This window comes from Pseudophryne corroboree, chromosome 9 (genome assembly GCF_028390025.1).
Source record: "Pseudophryne corroboree isolate aPseCor3 chromosome 9, aPseCor3.hap2, whole genome shotgun sequence".
Lineage (NCBI taxonomy): Eukaryota > Metazoa > Chordata > Amphibia > Anura > Myobatrachidae > Pseudophryne > Pseudophryne corroboree.
In genome coordinates this window covers 36,763,542-36,782,626 of record NC_086452.1, presented here as the reverse complement: position 1 = coordinate 36,782,626, position 19,085 = coordinate 36,763,542, and the positions used below count along the sequence as shown (strand labels likewise).

The 19,085-nt window shown below is 48.4% G+C and overlaps 1 protein-coding gene across 1 annotated transcript in view; it reads left to right on the top strand.

The window, feature by feature from the left end:
* The window catches only part of RAVER2 (ribonucleoprotein, PTB binding 2), an 87,212-nt gene that overhangs the window by 54,266 nt on the left and 13,861 nt on the right, over window positions 1-19,085 (top strand). Inside the window, exons 7-10 of the mRNA XM_063939175.1 lie at window positions 4,869-4,967; window positions 5,065-5,167; window positions 17,071-17,249; window positions 17,857-17,968. Of these exons, the coding sequence (XP_063795245.1) occupies window positions 4,869-4,967; window positions 5,065-5,167; window positions 17,071-17,249; window positions 17,857-17,968 (493 nt within the window). The remainder of the gene's footprint in view (window positions 1-4,868; window positions 4,968-5,064; window positions 5,168-17,070; window positions 17,250-17,856; window positions 17,969-19,085) is intronic.

Genomic DNA, 19,085 nt, shown 5'->3' with positions numbered 1-19,085 from the left:
CCCAGTCATACTACCATGTAATACAGCCGTCATTCCCGTTCATACTACCATGTAATACAGCCATCATTCCCATTCATTACTACCATGTAAAATAGCCATCATTCCCGTTCACACTACCGTGTAATACAGCCATCATTCCCGTTCATACTACCATGTAATGCAGCCATCATTCCCGTTCATACTACCATGTAATGCAGCATCATTCCCATTCATTACTACCATGTAATACAGCCATCATTCCCATTCATACTACCATGTAATACAGCCATAATTCCCATTCATACTACCATGTAATAGAGCCATCATTCCCGTTCATACTACCATGTAATAGAGCCATAATTCCCGTTCATACTACCATTGGATACAGCCATCATTCCCATTCATACTACCATGGGATACAGCTATCATTCCCATTAATACTACCATGGCATACAGCCATCATTCCCATTCATACTACCATGGCATACAGCCATCATTCCCGTTCATACTACCATGGCATACAGCCATCATTCCCGTTCATACTACCATGGCATACAGCCATCATTCCCGTTCATACTACCATGTAATGCAGCCATCATTCCCATTCATTACTACCATGTAATACAGCCATCATTCCCATTCATTACTACCATGTAATACAGCCATCATTCCCGTTCACACTACCATGGGAAACAGCCATCATTCCCGTTCATACTACCATGTAAAACAGCCATCATTCCCGTTCATACTACCATGGGATACAGCCATCATTCCCATTCATACTACCATGGCATACAGCCATCATTCCCGTTCATACTACCATGTAATGCAGCCATCATTCCCATTCATTACTACCATGTAATACAGCCATCATTCCAATTCATTACTACCATGTAATGCAGCCATCATTCCCATTCATACTACCATGGGATACAGCCATCATTCCCGTTCATACTACCATGGGATACAGCCATCATTCCCGTTCATACTACCATGTAATGCAGCCATCATTCCCATTCATACTACCATGGGATACAGCCATCATTCCCGTTCATACTACCATGTAATGCAGCCATCATTCCCATTCATTACTACCATGTAATACAGCCATCATTCCAATTCATTACTACCATGTAATGCAGCCATCATTCCCATTCATACTACCATGGGATACAGCCATCATTCCCATTCATACTACCATGGGATACAGCCATCATTCCCGTTCATACTACCATGGGATACAGCCATCATTCCCGTTCATACTACCATGGGATACAGCCATCATTCCCGTTCATACTACCATGTAATGCAGCCATCATTCCCATTCATACTACCATGGGATACAGCCATCATTCCCGTTCATACTACCATGGGATACAGCCATCATTCCCGTTCATACTACCATGGGATACAGCCATCATTCCCGTTCATACTACCATGGGATACAGCCATAATTCCCATTCATACTATCATGTGATACAGCCATCATTCCCGTTCATACTACCATGTAATACAGCCATCATTCCCGTTCATACCACCATGGGATACAGCCATCATTCCCGTTCATACTACCATGGGATACAGCCATCATTCCCGTTCATACTACCATGGGATACAGCCATAATTCCCATTCATACTACCATGTGATACAGCCATCATTCCCGTTCATACTACCATGTAATACAGCCATCATTCCCGTTCATACCACCATGGGATACAGCCATCATTCCCGTTCATACTACCATGGGATACAGCCATCATTCCCGTTCATTACTACCATGTGATACAGCCATAATTCCCGTTCATTACTACCATGTGATACAGCCATAATTCCCATTCATACTACCATGTAATACAGCCATCATTCCCGTTCATACTACCATTATTATTATTATTACATTTTATTTATAGGGCGCCACAAGTGTTTCGCAGCGCCGTACAAAGGACAGTACAGGGAGACAAAACTTAGCATAACAGTAAATAAATAACAAAAATGGAGTGCAGGTAACAAAGAGCAACACAATTCTCAAAACATAATACAGCTTAGATGTAAGTAGCGAAGGAGTAATCATTGTACTACTTGTGGCTGGCAGCCATAGATAGAGATGAGCCTTTACCAGCAGGAGAGAAAGCAGGTAAAGATGGTCGCTGAGTGAAATGTGTCCAGAAGAGGGTTTAGACAAGAGGAAAGAGGGCCCTGCTCTGAAGAGCTAACAATCTAGTGGGGAGGGGCAACAGACAGATGACATGAGGTGCAAGCCGGTAGAAGCCTGATGGTGGTATGCGAGCAAAGCAGAGATGTCCGAGGCATGGGGCAAGGGGATGGAGGAGCAGCCTTAGGACTAGGTTATGCATTGGAGGGGTACGCTTTGATGAATAGGTGGGTTTTCAATGCCCGTTTGAAGCTTTGCAAGGTCGGGGAGAGTCTAATGGAGCGGGGGAGCGCATTCCACTGAAGGGGTGCAGCACGGGCAAAATCCTGAACTCGTGCATGGGAAGCAGTGACCAAGGCAGAGGAGAGGCGACGGTCATCAGCCGACCGTAGTGGGCGGGAGGGAGTATGAAGGGAGAGGAGGTTGGAGATGTAGGGAGCAGTGGAATTAGAGATGGCCTTGTATGTGAGGGTGAGGAGTTTGAAGAGGATTCTGTAGGGGAATGGGAGCCAGTGTAGATTTTGTTGAAGGGGAGTGGCAGAAGTGGAGTGGCGGGAGAGGAAGATGAGCCTAGCTGCAGAGTTGAGGACAGATTGGAGGGGAGCGATGTGGGAGCAAGTGAGGCCAGTGAGGAGCACATTGCAGTAGTCAAGTCGTGAGATGACCAGTGAGTGGATGATAAGTTTAGTTGCACTCTGGGAGAGAAATGGCCTGATACGAGCAATGTTGCGTAGCTGGAACCGACAAGATTGCGCCAGAGCTTGGATGTAGGGTGCAAAGGAGAGGGAGGAGTCAAGAGTGACACCCAGGCAGCGGAGTTGGGGAACGGGGGAGATGATAGTGTTGTCAACACCATGTAATACAGCCATCATTCCCGTTCATACTACCATGGGATACAGCCATCATTCCCGTTCATACTACCATGGGATACAGCCATCATTCCCGTTCATACTACCATGGGATACAGCCATCATTCCCGTTCATACTACCATGGGATACAGCCATCATTCCCGTTCATACTACCATGGGATACAGCCATCATTCCCGTTCATACTACCATGGGATACAGCCATCATTCCCGTTCATACTACCATGGGATACAGCCATCATTCCCGTTCATACTACCATGGGATACAGCCATCATTCCCGTTCATACTACCATGGGATACAGCCATCATTCCCGTTCATACTACCATGGGATACAGCCATCATTCCCGTTCATACTACCATGTAATGCAGCCATCATTCCCGTTCATACTACCATGGGATACAGCCATCATTCCCGTTCATACTACCATGGGATACAGCCATCATTCCCGTCATTCCCGTTCACACTACCATGTAATGCAGCCATCATTCCCGTTCATACTACCATGGGATACAGCCATCATTCCCGTTCATACTACCATGGGATACAGCCATCATTCCCGTTCATACTACCATGGGATACAGCCGTCATTCCCGTTCATACTACCATGGGATACAGCCATCATTCCCGTTCATACTACCATGGGATACAGCCATCATTCCCGTTCATACTACCATGGGATACAGCCATCATTCCCGTTCATACTACCATGGGATACAGCCATCATTCCCGTTCATACTACCATGGGATACAGCCATCATTCCCGTTCATACTACCATGGGATACAGCCATCATTCCCGTTCATACTACCATGTAATACAGCCATCATTCCCGTTCATACTACCATGTAATACAGCCATCATTCCCGTTCATACTACCATGGGATACAGCCATCATTCCCGTTCATACTACCATGGGATACAGCCATCATTCCTTTTCAGATGGGAGCAACCTGCAATTCTAAAGCTCTTTTCCTCCTGTTTCTGCTTTAGGCACTTCTGCCTCCTCTCTGACCATTATGCAACTTCACAGTTCTATCGTTGAAGAGTATTTTCCACACACAGGCCCGGATTTATCAATCCTTGGAGATAATGACCAGCCAATCAGCTCCTAACTGTCATTTTTCAAACACAGCCTGTAACATGGCAGTTAGCGGATTGGCTGGTACTTGATCTCTGTCCACTTTATCTCTCTCCAAGGCTTCATAAATGGGGGTCAAAATGTTACCTTTAATAACATACATGTGGGCAGCTATTATTAATCTGGATACTCGCTATGTGACATGTACCCAGCCGACGTGTTGGCCTGACTAGCAGATATATCGGATCCTGAGTACACATCAGAACGATTTAATGAAGGACGGAAAGGATCACTGTTCCGTCACTCATTAGCATATCCCACGATGCATGCGATATCACCCGGTTGACCGCTCAGCGCTATTTTGCTGAAAACAACACATCGGGCCGATATCATATCACTGTGTACCTGGCTAAGGAGTTACTGAGCGGTCCCTCGCCTCCATCTCTCTCCTGTTCCTGGGGCTAAGCAGGTGACTGGCTGCCGCCAGAGCGTGTACATCCCTGACACGCGGGGGGATTACCGCAAAATGATTGAAACTTTGGTTGGAAATTCTGTGCATAGAAACTAGTGATGAGCGGATTCGGTTTTACTCGGTTCTCAAAACCGAATCTTATTGGCTCACTGATGTCACGTGTTTTGGATAGCCAATAAGATTCGGTTTTGAGAACCGAGTAAAACCGAGTAAAACCGAATCCGCTCATCACTAGAAACCCCTTTTATAGCGCCTGCGTCTCGGCATCACTGTAGCGTTTGATCGTATGACTGACATCCGTTGTCTTGTCGCACAGAAGCCCAGTCTCGCCGGGAACCTCCTGCTGCAAAACTATCCGCATCTGCAAATGGCGCAGCAGCAACTTCTACAGCTGAAGAACCAGTCCAACAACAGCGTGAGTACTTATGTGCCCATGTCATACGTGTCTCCCTCCAAGACAGTAATCACCAGTGTTATTGTACTCGCCCTAAACATGTTTTCCTTGTGTATAGAAACCCGGCCTGCTGGGAGAAGCCCCGGGTTCCATGTTACAGACAGCAATGGGGACGGCGCAGACAGGATCAGTGGAGGCCTCCCAGAGGGACATGCAGAAAAGTAATCTTGGTCTTCACAGTGTTTTAGCGGGCGTAGCCCTACATGTACGGGAGGACAGCCAGCACTGGGACACTGCTAGCACTGGGACGCAGAGGTTAAGGGGTTAACTAAGCTCATTCCAGTATTACAGAAGTTTCTCTCCTCCACATCCGCTCCTGGTTGCTAATAGAGACGGGGGAGGGGAGTCAGGCTGACATTCCTCAGCAGGGAAGGTTATTCTGTGTAGAGTGCGGGAGTCAGTGTGGCCAACCCTCCCTGGCACCAGGTAATCTCCACCTTCCGGTGCACGTGCAGGCAGCTACTCTGTGGCAAGAACTGACAATCTCCATTTCCCACGGAACTAAGCGGCCTCGTTCATAAGAATATTGGGCCGGCTCGCAGATTGCCTGTGATGGCTCCTTGTTCTCTGGCTCCGAGAAATGTATTGCTGCTAGATGCAGCCAGCACCTGTAATTGTGCAAATGGTGAGAGATCGTCATCCACGATGCATATATGGCGCTACAGATCCCGTAGCGCAGTACAAGAGCACGAGATGTGATTACAGGGTAAATAACTCGTAGACCAAATCAAAAAGATTCTTTAAACACTGCGGGACAAAGAGAACGGAGATCAAGTGTCAACCAACCGGCTCCTAACTAACCATTTTTTAAATACTGCCTGTAACGTGGCAGTTAGGAGCTGATTGGCTGCTACTTTATCTCTCTCCAAAGCTTAGTACATCTGCCCCTTGGCCAGTTATAGCCTGTAATACGCTCGTGGTAGTTGCTGACAGCTGCCGAGCTTTGTTTGGTTGTTCAGAACTATTAGATGATGCTTTCCATGGCTGTATAGTATAACAGCACATGTAGAGTATACTGGTATTACTGGATTATAGGGGGAATGTATTGGAGAAATTGCTACAGTTTATAGCCTTTATCTAGCACAGGGTTTCTCCGGTACCCCCAGCAGGTCATGCCGTGAGGGGTTCTGCCTGTGGAAGCAGGTGGGGTAATTGTTAACCCAGCAACGTAGATAAACTCACCTGGGCATGACTAAGCCCCTCTGCAAGATGTGACCTGTTGGTGGTACTTGAGGACTGGAGTTGACGTCCCCCTCATCTACACTATGTAGTCTAAAGTTGAAATTGTGTGACCCCCCCCCCCCTGGAAAGTAGACGAGTTGGATAAGGGGATCATCATAGGCTGCGCGATGTCGTGTTTCCACCCTGGCCTTGCATACAATAATACACCCTGGCCTAGACTGGCATACAATAATACGCCCTGTTCTAGACTGGCATACAATAATACACCCTGGCCTAGACTGGCATACAATAATACGCCCTGTTCTAGACTGGCATACAATAATACACCCTGGCCTAGACTGGCATACAATAATACGCCCTGTTCTAGACTGGCATACAATAATACGCCCTGGCCTAGACACCCTGGTATGGCCTGACAGACAATAATACACCCTAGACTGGCCTGGCCTGGCATACAATAATACACCCTAGACTGGCCTGGCCTGGCATACAATAATACACCCTAGCCTGGCCTGGCATACAATAATAAACCCTAGACTGGCCTGGCCTGGCATACAATAATACACCCTGGCCTGGCCTGGCATTCAATAAAACACCCTGGCCTGGCATACAATAATACACCCTGGACTGGCCTGACATACAATAATACACCCTGGACTGGACTGACATACAATAATAAACCCTAGACTGGCCTGGCCTGGCATACAATAATAAACCCTAGACTGGCCTGGCCTGGCATACAATAATACACCCTGGCCTGGCCTGGCATTCAATAAAACACCCTGGTCTGGCATACAATAATACACCCTGGACTGGCCTGACAGACAATAATACACCCTGGACTGGCCTGACATACAATAATACACCCTAGACTGGCCTGGCATACAATAATGCACCCTGGACTGGACTGACATACAATAATACACCCTGGACTGGCCTGACATACAATAATACACCCTGGACTGGCATACAATAATACACCCTGGACTGGCCTGACATACAATAATACACCCTAGACTGGCCTGACATACAATAATACACCCTGGACTGGCCTGACATACAATAATACACCCTGTACTGGTCTGGCATACAATAATACACCCTGGACTGGCCTGACATACAATAATACACCCTGGACTGGCCTGACATACAATAATACACCCTAGACTGGCCTGACATACAATAATACACCCTGGACTGGCCTGACATACAATAATACACCCTGGACTGGCCTGACATACAATAATACACCCTGGACTGGCATACAATAATACACCCTGTACTGGCATACAATAATACACCCTGTACTGGCATACAATAATACACCCTGTACTGGCATACAATAATACACCCTGGACTGGCCTGACATACAATAATACACCCTGGCCTGGCATACAATAATACACCCTAGACTGGCCTGACATACAATAATACACCCTGGCCTGACATACAATAATACACCCTGGACTGGCCTGGCAAACAGTAATACACCCTAGACTGGCCTGGCATACAATAATACACCCTGGACTGGCCTGACATACAATAATACACCCTGGACTGGCCTGACATACAATAATACGCCCTGGACTGGCCTGACATACAATAATACACCCTGGACTGGCCTGACAGACAATAATACACCCTGGACTGGCCTGACATACAATAATACACCCTGGACTGGCCTGACATACAATAATACACCCTGGACTGGCCTGGCATACAATAATACACCCTGGACTGGCCTGACATACAATAATACACCCTGGACTGGCCTGACATACAATAATACACCCTGGCCTGGCATACAATAATACACCCTGGACTGGCCTGGCATACAATAATACACCCTGGACTGGCCTGACATACAATAATACACCCTGGACTGGCCTGACATACAATAATACACCCTGGCCTGGCCTGGCATACAATAATACACCCTGGACTGGCCTGACATACAATAATACACCCTGGCCTGGCATACAATAATACACCCTGGACTGGCCTGGCATACAATAATACACCCTGGACTGGCCTGACATACAATAATACACCCTGGACTGGCCTGACATACAATAATACACCCTGGCCTGGCCTGACAGACAATAAAACACCCTGGACTGGCCTGACATACAATAATACACCCTGGCCTGGCCTGACAGACAATAATACACCCTGGACTGGCCTGACATACAATAATGCACCCTGGCCTGGCCTGACAGACAATAATACACCCTGGACTGGCCTGACATACAATAATACACCCTGTACTGGTCTGGCATACAATAATACACCCTGGACTGGCCTGACAGACAATAATACACCCTGGACTGGCCTGACAGACAATAATACACCCTGGACTGGCCTGGCATACAATAATACACCCTGGACTGGCCTGACAGACAATAATACACCCTGGACTGGCCTGACATACAATAATACACCCTGGACTGGCCTGGCATACAATAATACACCCTGGACTGGCATACAATAATACACCCTGGACTGGCCTGGCATACAATAATACACCCTGGCCTGGCATACAATAATACACCCTGGACTGGCCTGACATACAATAATACACCCTGGCCTGGCCTGACAGACAATAAAACACCCTGGACTGGCCTGACATACAATAATACACCCTGGCCTGGCATACAATAATACACCCTGGACTGGCCTGGCATACAATAATACACCCTGGACTGGCCTGACATACAATAATACACCCTGGACTGGCCTGACATACAATAATACACCCTGGCCTGGCCTGACAGACAATAAAACACCCTGGACTGGCCTGACATACAATAATACACCCTGGCCTGGCCTGACATACAATAATACACCCTGGACTGGCCTGACATACAATAATACACCCTGGCCTGGCCTGACAGACAATAATACACCCTGGACTGGCCTGACATACAATAATACACCCTGTACTGGTCTGGCATACAATAATACACCCTGGACTGGCCTGACAGACAATAATACACCCTGGACTGGCCTGACAGACAATAATACACCCTGGACTGGCCTGGCATACAATAATACACCCTGGACTGGCCTGACATACAATAATACACCCTGGACTGGCCTGGCATACAATAATACACCCTGGACTGGCATACAATAATACACCCTGGACTGGCCTGGCATACAATAATACACCCTGGCCTGGCATACAATAATACACCCTGGACTGGCCTGACATACAATAATACGCCCTGGACTGGCCTGACATACAATAATACGCCCTGGACTTGCCTGGCAAACAGTAATACACCCTAGACTGGCCTGACATACAATAATACGCCCTGGACTGGCCTGACATACAATAATACGCCCTGGACTGGCCTGACATACAATAATACGCCCTGGACTGGCCTGACATACAATAATACACCCTGGACTGGCCTGACATACAATAATACACCCTGGACTGGCCTGACATACAATAATACACCCTGGACTGGCCTGACATACAATAATACACCCTGGACTGGCCTGACATACAATAATACACCCTGGACTGGCCTGACATACAATAATACACCCTGGACTGGCCTGACATACAATAATACACCCTGGACTGGCCTGACATACAATAATACACCCTGGACTGGCCTGACATACAATAATACACCCTGGCCTGGCATACAATAATACACCCTGGACTGGCATACAATAATACACCCTGGCCTGGCCTGGCATACAATAATACACCCTAGACTGGCCTGACAGACAATAATACACCCTAGCATGGCCTGACATACAATAATACACCCTGGACTGGCCTGACATACAATAATACACCCTGGACTGGCCTGACAGACAATAATACACCCTGGCCTGGCCTGACAGACAATAATACACCCTGGACTGGCCTGACAGACAATAATACACCCTGGACTGGCCTGACATACAATAATACACCCTGGACTGGCATACAATAATACACCCTGGCCTGACAGACAATAATACACCCTGGCCTGACAGACAATAATACACCCTGGACTGGCCTGGCAGACAATAATACACCCTGGACTGGCCTGACATACAATAATACACCCTGGACTGGCCTGACAGACAATAATACACCCTGACCTGGCCTGGCATACAATAATACACCCTGGACTGGCCTGACATACAATAATACGCCCTGGACTGGCCTGACATACAATAATACGCCCTGGACTGGCCTGACATACAATAATACACCCTGGACTGGCCTGACATACAATAATACACCCTGGACTGGCCTGACATACAATAATACACCCTGGACTGGCCTGACATACAATAATACACCCTGGACTGGCCTGACATACAATAATACACCCTGGACTGGCCTGACATACAATAATACACCCTGGACTGGCCTGACATACAATAATACACCCTGGACTGGCCTGACATACAATAATACACCCTGGCCTGGCATACAATAATACACCCTGGACTGGCATACAATAATACACCCTGGCCTGGCCTGGCATACAATAATACACCCTAGACTGGCCTGACAGACAATAATACACCCTAGCATGGCCTGACATACAATAATACACCCTGGACTGGCCTGACATACAATAATACACCCTGGACTGGCCTGACAGACAATAATACACCCTGTACTGGTCTGGCATACAATAATACACCCTGGACTGGCCTGGCATACAATAATACAGAAAATTCAGTAACCCCGGATGGACTATCGAGCTCAGAGTCCAGATCTTAAACTGACGCCGGAATCCCAAAATCCAACATTTTACCTGCGAATTGAATCCCCCCCTCACCCCCCAAATTTCCACTCTGTTGGTGGGTCCACGCCGCCAACCTAGTGGGAATAGAACACGTGGCAAGCGAAGCCTCGCTGCCGGTATACTGACAGCCTACATCCCGTCTGACGGTATATCGTACCGCACACATTTTGTTGTCCCGTTTTTCAATTCCCTCTCCCTTTTTAGAATTCTGCATTTTTCAAACCATTTTCCTTTTGTATTGTCCAACGTCTCTGCTGCCCGGGTCCTAACGTGCCATCCACAGCTCTGCTGCATGTGATAGACCATTGCTTACCTAACACAGCAGTAGGTCTGTTACATCTGAAGTCACATGTGGTCCTCCGCCCCAGCAAGGGCTTTTTATTTCTCTGACGTCCTAAGTAGATGCTGGGACTCCGTAAGGACCATGGGGAATAGCGGCTCCGCAGGAGACTGGGCACAACTAAAGAAAGCTTTAGGACTACCTGGTGTGCACTGGCTCCTCCCACTATGACCCTCCTCCAGACCTCAGTTAGATTCTTGTGCCCGGCTGAGCTGGATGCACACTAGGGGCTCTCCTGAGCTCCTAGAAAGAAAGTATATTTTAGGTTTTTTATTTTACAGTGAGTTCTGCTGGCAACAGACTCACTGCAGCGAGGGACTAAGGGGAGAAGAAGCGAACCTACCTAACTTGTGGTAGCTTGGGCTTCTTAGGCTACTGGTCACCATTAGCTCCAGAGGGATCGACCACAGGACCCGACCTCGATGTTCGGTCCCGGAGCCGCGCCGCCGGCCCCCTTACAGAGCCAGAAGCAAGAAGTGTTCCGGAAAATCGGCGGCAGAAGACTTCTGTCTTCAACAAGGTAGCGCACAGCACTGCAGCTGTGCGCCATTGCTCCTCATGCACACCTCACACTCCGGTCACTGATGGGTGCAGGGCGCTGGGGGGGGGGGGGCGCCCTGAGGGCAATATAATACACCTTGGCTGGCAAATCATCACAATATATAGTCCCAGGGCTATATATGTGATAAATTACCCCTGCCAGAATCCATGAAAAAAGCGGGAGAAAAGTCAGCCGAAAAAGGGGCGGGGCTATCTCCCTCAGCACACTGGCGCCATTTTTTCTTCACAGTGCAGCTGGAAGACAGCTCCCCAGGCTCTCCCCTGTAGTTTTCAGGCTCAAAGGGTTAAAAAGAGAGGGGGGGGGCACTAAATTTAGGCGCAATATGTGTATACAAGCAGCTATTGGGGGGAAAATCACTCAGTTATAGTGTTAATCCCTGCATTATATAGCGCTCTGGTGTGTGCTGGCATACTCTCTCTCTGTCTCCCCAAAGGACTTTGTGGGGTCCTGTCCTCCGTCAGAGCATTCCCTGTGTGTGTGCGGTGTGTCGGTACGGCTGTGTCGACATGTTGGATGAGGAAGGTTACGTGGAGGCGGAGCAGAGGCCGATAAATGGGATGTCGCCCCCTGTGGGGCCGACACCAGAGTGGATGGATAGGTGGAAGGTATTAACCGACAATGTCTACTCCTTACATAAAAGGCTGGATGACGAAACAGCTGTGGGACAGCCGGCTTCTCAGCCCGCGCCTGCCCAGGCGTCTCAAAGGCCATCAGGGGCTCAAAAAACGCCCGTTACCTCAGATGGCAGACACAGATGTCGACACGGAGTCTGACTCCAGTGTCGACGAGGTTGAGACATATACACAATCCACTAGGAACATCCGTTACATGATCTCGGCAATGAAAAATGTGTTACACATTTCTGACATGAACCCGAGTACCACATAAAAGGGGTTTTATGTTTGGGGAGAAAAAGCAGCCAGTGTTTTGTTCCCCCATCAGATGAGTGAATGAAGTGTGTAAAGAGCGTGGGTTCCCCCGATAAGATAATGGTAATTTCTAAAAAGTTACTGCTGGCGTACCCTTTCCCGCCAGAGGATAGGTCACGTTGGGAGATATCCCCTAGGGTGGATAAGGCGCTCACACGTTTGTCAAAAAAGGTGGCACTGCCGGCTTGGGATACGGCCACTTTGAAGGAGCCTGCTGATAAAAAGCAGGAGGCTATCCTGAAGTCTGTATATACACACTCAGGTACTATACTGAGACCTGCAATTGCCTCAGCATAAATAGTGCTGCTGCAGCGTGGTCTGATACCCTGTCAGATAATATTAATACCCTAGACAGGGATAATATTTTGCTAACATAGAGCATATTAAAGACGTCGTCTTATATATGAGGGATGCACAGAGGGATATTTGCCGGCTGGCATCCAGAATTAATGCAATGTCCATTCTGCCAGGAGGGTATTAGAAAACCGGCAGTGGACAGGTGATGCTGCCTGTAAAAGGCACATGGAGATTCTGCCTTATAAGGGTGAGGAATTGTTTGGGGATGGTCTCTGGGACCTCGTATCCACAGCAACAGCTGGGAAGAAAATTTTTTACCTCAGGTTTCCTCACAGCCTAAGAAAGCAGCCAGTTCCCAGGATCAAAAATCTTCCCCCGCTTCCTCTGAGTCCACCGCATGACGCTGGGGCTCCACAGGTGGAGACAGGTGCGGTGGGGGCGCGTCTCGGGAACTTCAGGGACCAGTGGGCTTGCCCACAGGTGGATCCCTAGGTTCTGCAAGTAGTATCACAGGGATACAAGCTGGAGTTCGAGGCGACTCCCCCTCGCCGTTACCTCACATCAGCCTTGCCTGCTGCCCTTGGAGAAAGGGAGGTAGTACTGGCGGCAATTCACAAGCTGTACTTCCAGCAGGTGAAATCAAGGTACCCCTCCTTCAACAAGGCCGGGGTTACTATTCCAAAATGTTTGTGGTACCGAAACCAGACGGTTCGGTGAGACCCATTCTAAAATTGAAATCCTTGAACACTTATATACGAAGGTTCAAGTTCAAAATGGAATCGCTCAGGGCGATTATTGCAAGCCTGGAGAATTTCATGGTATCACTGGACATCAAGGATGCTTACCTGCATGTCCCTATTTACCCTCCTCACCAGGAGTACCTCAAAATTGTGGTACAGGATTGTCATTACCAATTCCAGACGTTGCCGTTGGTCTGTCCCCGGCACCGAGGGTATTTACCAAGGTAATGGCCGAAATAATTATCCCGTACTTGGACGATCTCCTTATAAAGGCGAGGTCCAGGGAGCAGTTGTTAGTCGGAGTAGCACTATCTCGGGAAGTGCTACAACAGCACGGCTGGATTCTGAATATTCCAAAGTCGCAGCTGGTTCCTACGACGCGTCTACTGTTCCTGGGTATGGTTCTGGACACAGAACAGGATAAAAAGGGTTTCTCCCGGAGGAGAAGTCCAAGGAGTTGTCGTCTCTAGACAGAGACCTCCTAATACAAATACAGGTGTCGGTGCATCAATGCACGCGAGCCCTGGGAAAGATGGTAGCTTCTTACGAAGAAATTCCATTCGCCAGGTCCCATGCAAGGATCTTCCAGTGGGATCTGTTGGACAAGTGGTCCGGGTCGCATCTTCAGATGCATTGGCGGATAACCCTGTCTCCAAGGGCCAGGGTGTCGCTGTTGTGGTGGCTGCAGAGTGCTCATCTTCTAGAGGGCCGCAGATTCGGCATACAGGACTGGGTCCTGGTGACCACGGATGCCAGCCTTCTAGGCTGGGGGGCAGTCACACAGGGAAGAAACTTCCAAGGACTATGGACAAGTCAGGAGACTTCCCTACACAAAAATATTCTGGAACTAAGGGCCATTTACAATGCCCTAAGTCAGGCTAGACCCCTGCTTCAACACCGGCCGGTGCTGATCCAGTCAGACAACATCACGGCGGTCGCTCATGTAAACCGACAGGGCGGCACAAGAAGCAGGATGGCGATGGCAGAAGCCACACGGATTCTCCGATGGGCGGAAAATCATGTGTTAGCACTGTCAGTAGTGTTCATTCCCGGAGTGGACAACTGGGAAGCAGACTTTCTCAGCAGACACGACCTCCACCCGGGAGAGTGGGGACTTCATCCAGAAGTCTTCCAAATGATGGTACACCGTTGGGAAAGGCCACAGGTGGACATGATGGCGTCCCGCCTCAACAAAAAGCTAAAAAGATATTGCGCCAGGTCAAGGGACTCTCAGGCGATAGCTGTGGACGCTCTGGTAACACTGTGGGTGTACCAGTCGGTGTATGTGTTCCCTTCTCTGCCTCTCATACCCAGGGTAATGAGAATAATAAGGAGAGGAGTAAGAACTATACTCATTGTTCCGGATTGGCCAAGAAGAGCTTGGTACCCAGAACTCCAAGAAATGATCTCAGAGGACCCATGGCCTCTGCCGCTCAGACAGGACCTGCTGCAGCAGGGGGCCTGTCTGTTCTAAGACGTACCGCGGCTGCGTTTGACGGCATGGCGGTTGAACGCCGGATCCTGAAGGAAAAGGGCATTCCGGAGGAAGTTATCCCTACGCTAATTAAAGCTAGGAAAGAAGTGAACGCAAACCATTATCACCGCATATGGCGGAAATATGTTGCGTGCTGTGAGGCCAGGAAGGCCCCAACGGAGGAATTTCAGCTAGGTCGATTTCTGCTCTTCCTACAGTCAGGGGTGACTATGGGCCTAAAATTGGGTTCCATTAAGGTCCAGATTTCGGCTCTTATCGATTTTCTTCCAAAATAGAACTGACTTCACTGCCTGAAGTTCAGACTTTTGTTAAGGGAGTGCTGCATAGTCAGCCCACGTTTGTGCCTCCAGTGGCACCGTGGGATCTCAACGTGGTGTTGGATTTCCTGAAGTCGTATTGGGTTGAGCCACTTAAATCCGTGGAGCTAAAATACCTCACGTGGAAAGTGGTCATGCTGTTGGCCTTGGCGTCGGCCAGGCGTGTATCAGAATTAGCGGCTTTATCATACAAAAGCCCTTATCTAATTTTTTTATATGGATAGGGCGGAATTGAGGACTCGTTCCCAATTCCTTCCTAAGGTGGTATCAGTTTTTCATGTGAACCAACGTATTGTGGTGCCTGCGGCTACTTGGGACTTGGAGGATTCCAAGTTACTGGACGTAGTCAGGGCCCTGAAAAATATATGTTTCCAGGACGGCTGGAGTCAGGAAAACTGACTCGCTATTTATCCTGTATGCACCCAACAAGCTGGGTGCTCCTGCTTCTAAGCAGACTATTGCTCGCTGGATCTGTAGCACGATTCAACTTGCACATTCTGCGGCTGGACTGCCGCACCCTAGATCTGTAAAAGCCCATTCCACGAGGAAAGTGGGCTCTTCTTGGGCGGCTGCCCGAGGGGTCTCGGCTTTACAAATTTGCCGAGCTGTTACTTGGTCGGGTTCAAACACTTTTGCAAGAGTCTACAAGTTTGATACCCTGGCTGAGGAGGACCTAGAGTTTGCTCATTCGGTGCTGCAGAGTCATCCGCACTCTCCCGCCCGTTTGGGAGTTTTGGTATAATCCCCATGGTCCTTACGGAGTCCCAGCATCCACTTAGGACGTCAGAGAAAATAAGATTTTACTCACCGGTAAATCTATTTCTCGTAGTCCGTAGTGGATGCTGGGCGCCCATCCCAAGTGCGGATTGTCTGCAATACTTGTATATAGTTCTTGCCTAACTAAAGGGTTATTGTTGAGCCATCTGTCGAGAGGCTCAGTTATATTTCATACTGTTAACTGGGTATAGTATCACGAGTTATACGGTGTGATTGGTGTGGCTGGTATGAGTCTTACCCGGGATTCAAAATTCTTCCTTATTGTGTCAGCTCTTCCGGGCACAGTATCCTAACTGAGGTCTGGAGGAGGGTCATAGTGGGAGGAGCCAGTGCACACCAGGTAGTCCTAAAGCTTTCTTTAGTTGTGCCCAGTCTCCTGCGGAGCCGCTATTCCCCATGGTCCTTACGGAGTCCCAGCATCCACTACGGACTACGAGAAATAGATTTACCGGTGAGTAAAATCTTATTTTCCCCTCTGATGACGTTCTATTATAAGGTCCTTTTAAGGGTTACCTAGAACACAATAGCTCTTTGAGGTCACAGGTCTGGATGATTGTATTGTATATACTGCCATGTTATCTAGACAAGGTGCTGGCAAATGCTCTGCCATATTTTCCTGCTCCCAGACTCACCTGTCCGCTCTGCACTTCCTCCCCTAGACATGCTGCCGTATTACCACAAGCAGCAATTGAATTCGGCACTGTCCAGGCTCGCACAAGACAAGCATTTGGCATCTGTGGTGTTTGACAGCTCCTTGCTGGCTGCGCAGAATCCAGCCCAGTATCAGCCCAGCAATCCAGCCCAGTATCAGCCCAGCAATCCGGATGCTCAGAATGTGGTGAGAACCGCAAAAAAACTTCTAATGTTTAATTATTTAAATGTTCTGAAAGTGAACTTACATTACTGCGTCTGGGGACAGAGAACGCAGAACCCCTAAACCTAAGGTCTGATCACTGCTGAGAGGCCTTCTAAAAGCTTGATTAATCCACTTGTTTCCTTTGCTCTCCAAGGATTCTTGTTCAGTAAAACATATGCACATACTGTATTGCGATCATCTGCATCTCAACTAATAACGCATTCATTCATAGACTTAGACCAGTGCCACCCAGTGGCTCAATTGTAAATTACATGACAATGACTTACGAATGTCCAAAATGTCAAAAGCTGTATTATAGTCCAGGCTTAGGTGGCTCCTACACAACTGCAGAACAGTCTGCGTTATTACATGGCTGTGGTTCTCCAAATCTGCTCTGTGTAATATTTTTACATGTGTTGTACTGGTGTTTTCTTACTGATCTCTAGTAGAGTTATATGAGAGGTTTACGTCCTAACCATGGAAAAGAACGTCTTTGCAACATAGACTGTGCATTGCCCGTCCACCCCGGACAAGTTACAGCTTAAGTGTTTATTTAATGTTTTTTTTAAGGGTAGATTTTATTTTGTAGTACAAGTCGAACAACCAGATGTCGCTGCTCGGAGAGCCGCCGAGGGATGTCCGTCTCAGCACTAACCCGTTCCTGAACTTGGCGAGCGTGATGCCTGGTAACTCCCTGACCGGTAAGTATTATTATGTAGATGAACTTTGCCAGTCTTAGTGTTCTCCATAGAATCCAGCCTGCGCGGTCTCTGTTAGTATTTTATTTTCTCTAACGTCCTAGTGGATGCTGGGGACTCCGTAAGGACCATGGGGAATAGCAGCTCCGCAGGAGACTGGGCACAGCTAAGAAAGAATTAGGACTACCTGGTGTGCACTGGCTCCTCCCACTATGACCCTCCTCCAGACTTCAGTTAGAATCCTGTGCCCGGCCGAGCTGGATGCACACTAGGGGCTCTCCTGAGCTCCTAGAAAGAAAGTATATGTTAGGTTTTTTATTTTACAGTGAGATCTGCTGGCAACAGGCTCACTGCAGCGAGGGACTAAGGGGAGAAGAAGCGAACCTACCTAACTGGTGGTAGCTTGGGCTTCTTAGGCTACTGGACACCATTAGCTCCAGAGGGATCGACCGCATGGAACCGGCCATTGGTGTTCGGTCCCGGAGCCGCGCCGCCGGCCCCCTTACAGAGCCAGAAGCAAGAAGAAATCCGGAAAATCGGCAGCAGAAGACATCAGTCTTCACCAAGGTAGCGCACAGCACTGCAGCTGTGCGCCATTGCTCCTCATACACACTTCACACTCCGGTCACTGAGGGTGCAGGGCGCTGGGGGGGGGCGCCCTGAGAAGCAATAAATACACCTTGGCTGGCAAATATATCACAATATATAGCCCCAGAGGCTATATATGTGATAAATACCCCTGCCAGAATCCATAAAAAAGCGGGAGAAAAGTCCGCGAAAAAGGGGCGGAGCTATATCCCTCAGCACACTGGCGCCATTTTCTCTTCACAGTGCAGCTGGAAGACAGCTCCCCAGGCTCTCCCCTGTAGTTTTCAGGCTCAAAGGGTTAAAAAGAGAGGGGGGGGGGCACTAAATTTAGGTGCAATATTGTTTATACAAGCAGCTATTGGGGGAAAAATCACTCAGTTATAGTGTTAATCCCTGCATTATATAGCGCTCTGGTGTGTGCTGGCATACTCTGTCTCTGTCTCCCCAAAGGACTTTGTGGGGTCCTGTCCTCAGTCAGAGCATTCCCTGTGTGTGTGCTGTGTGTCGGTACGGCTGTGTCGACATGTGGGAT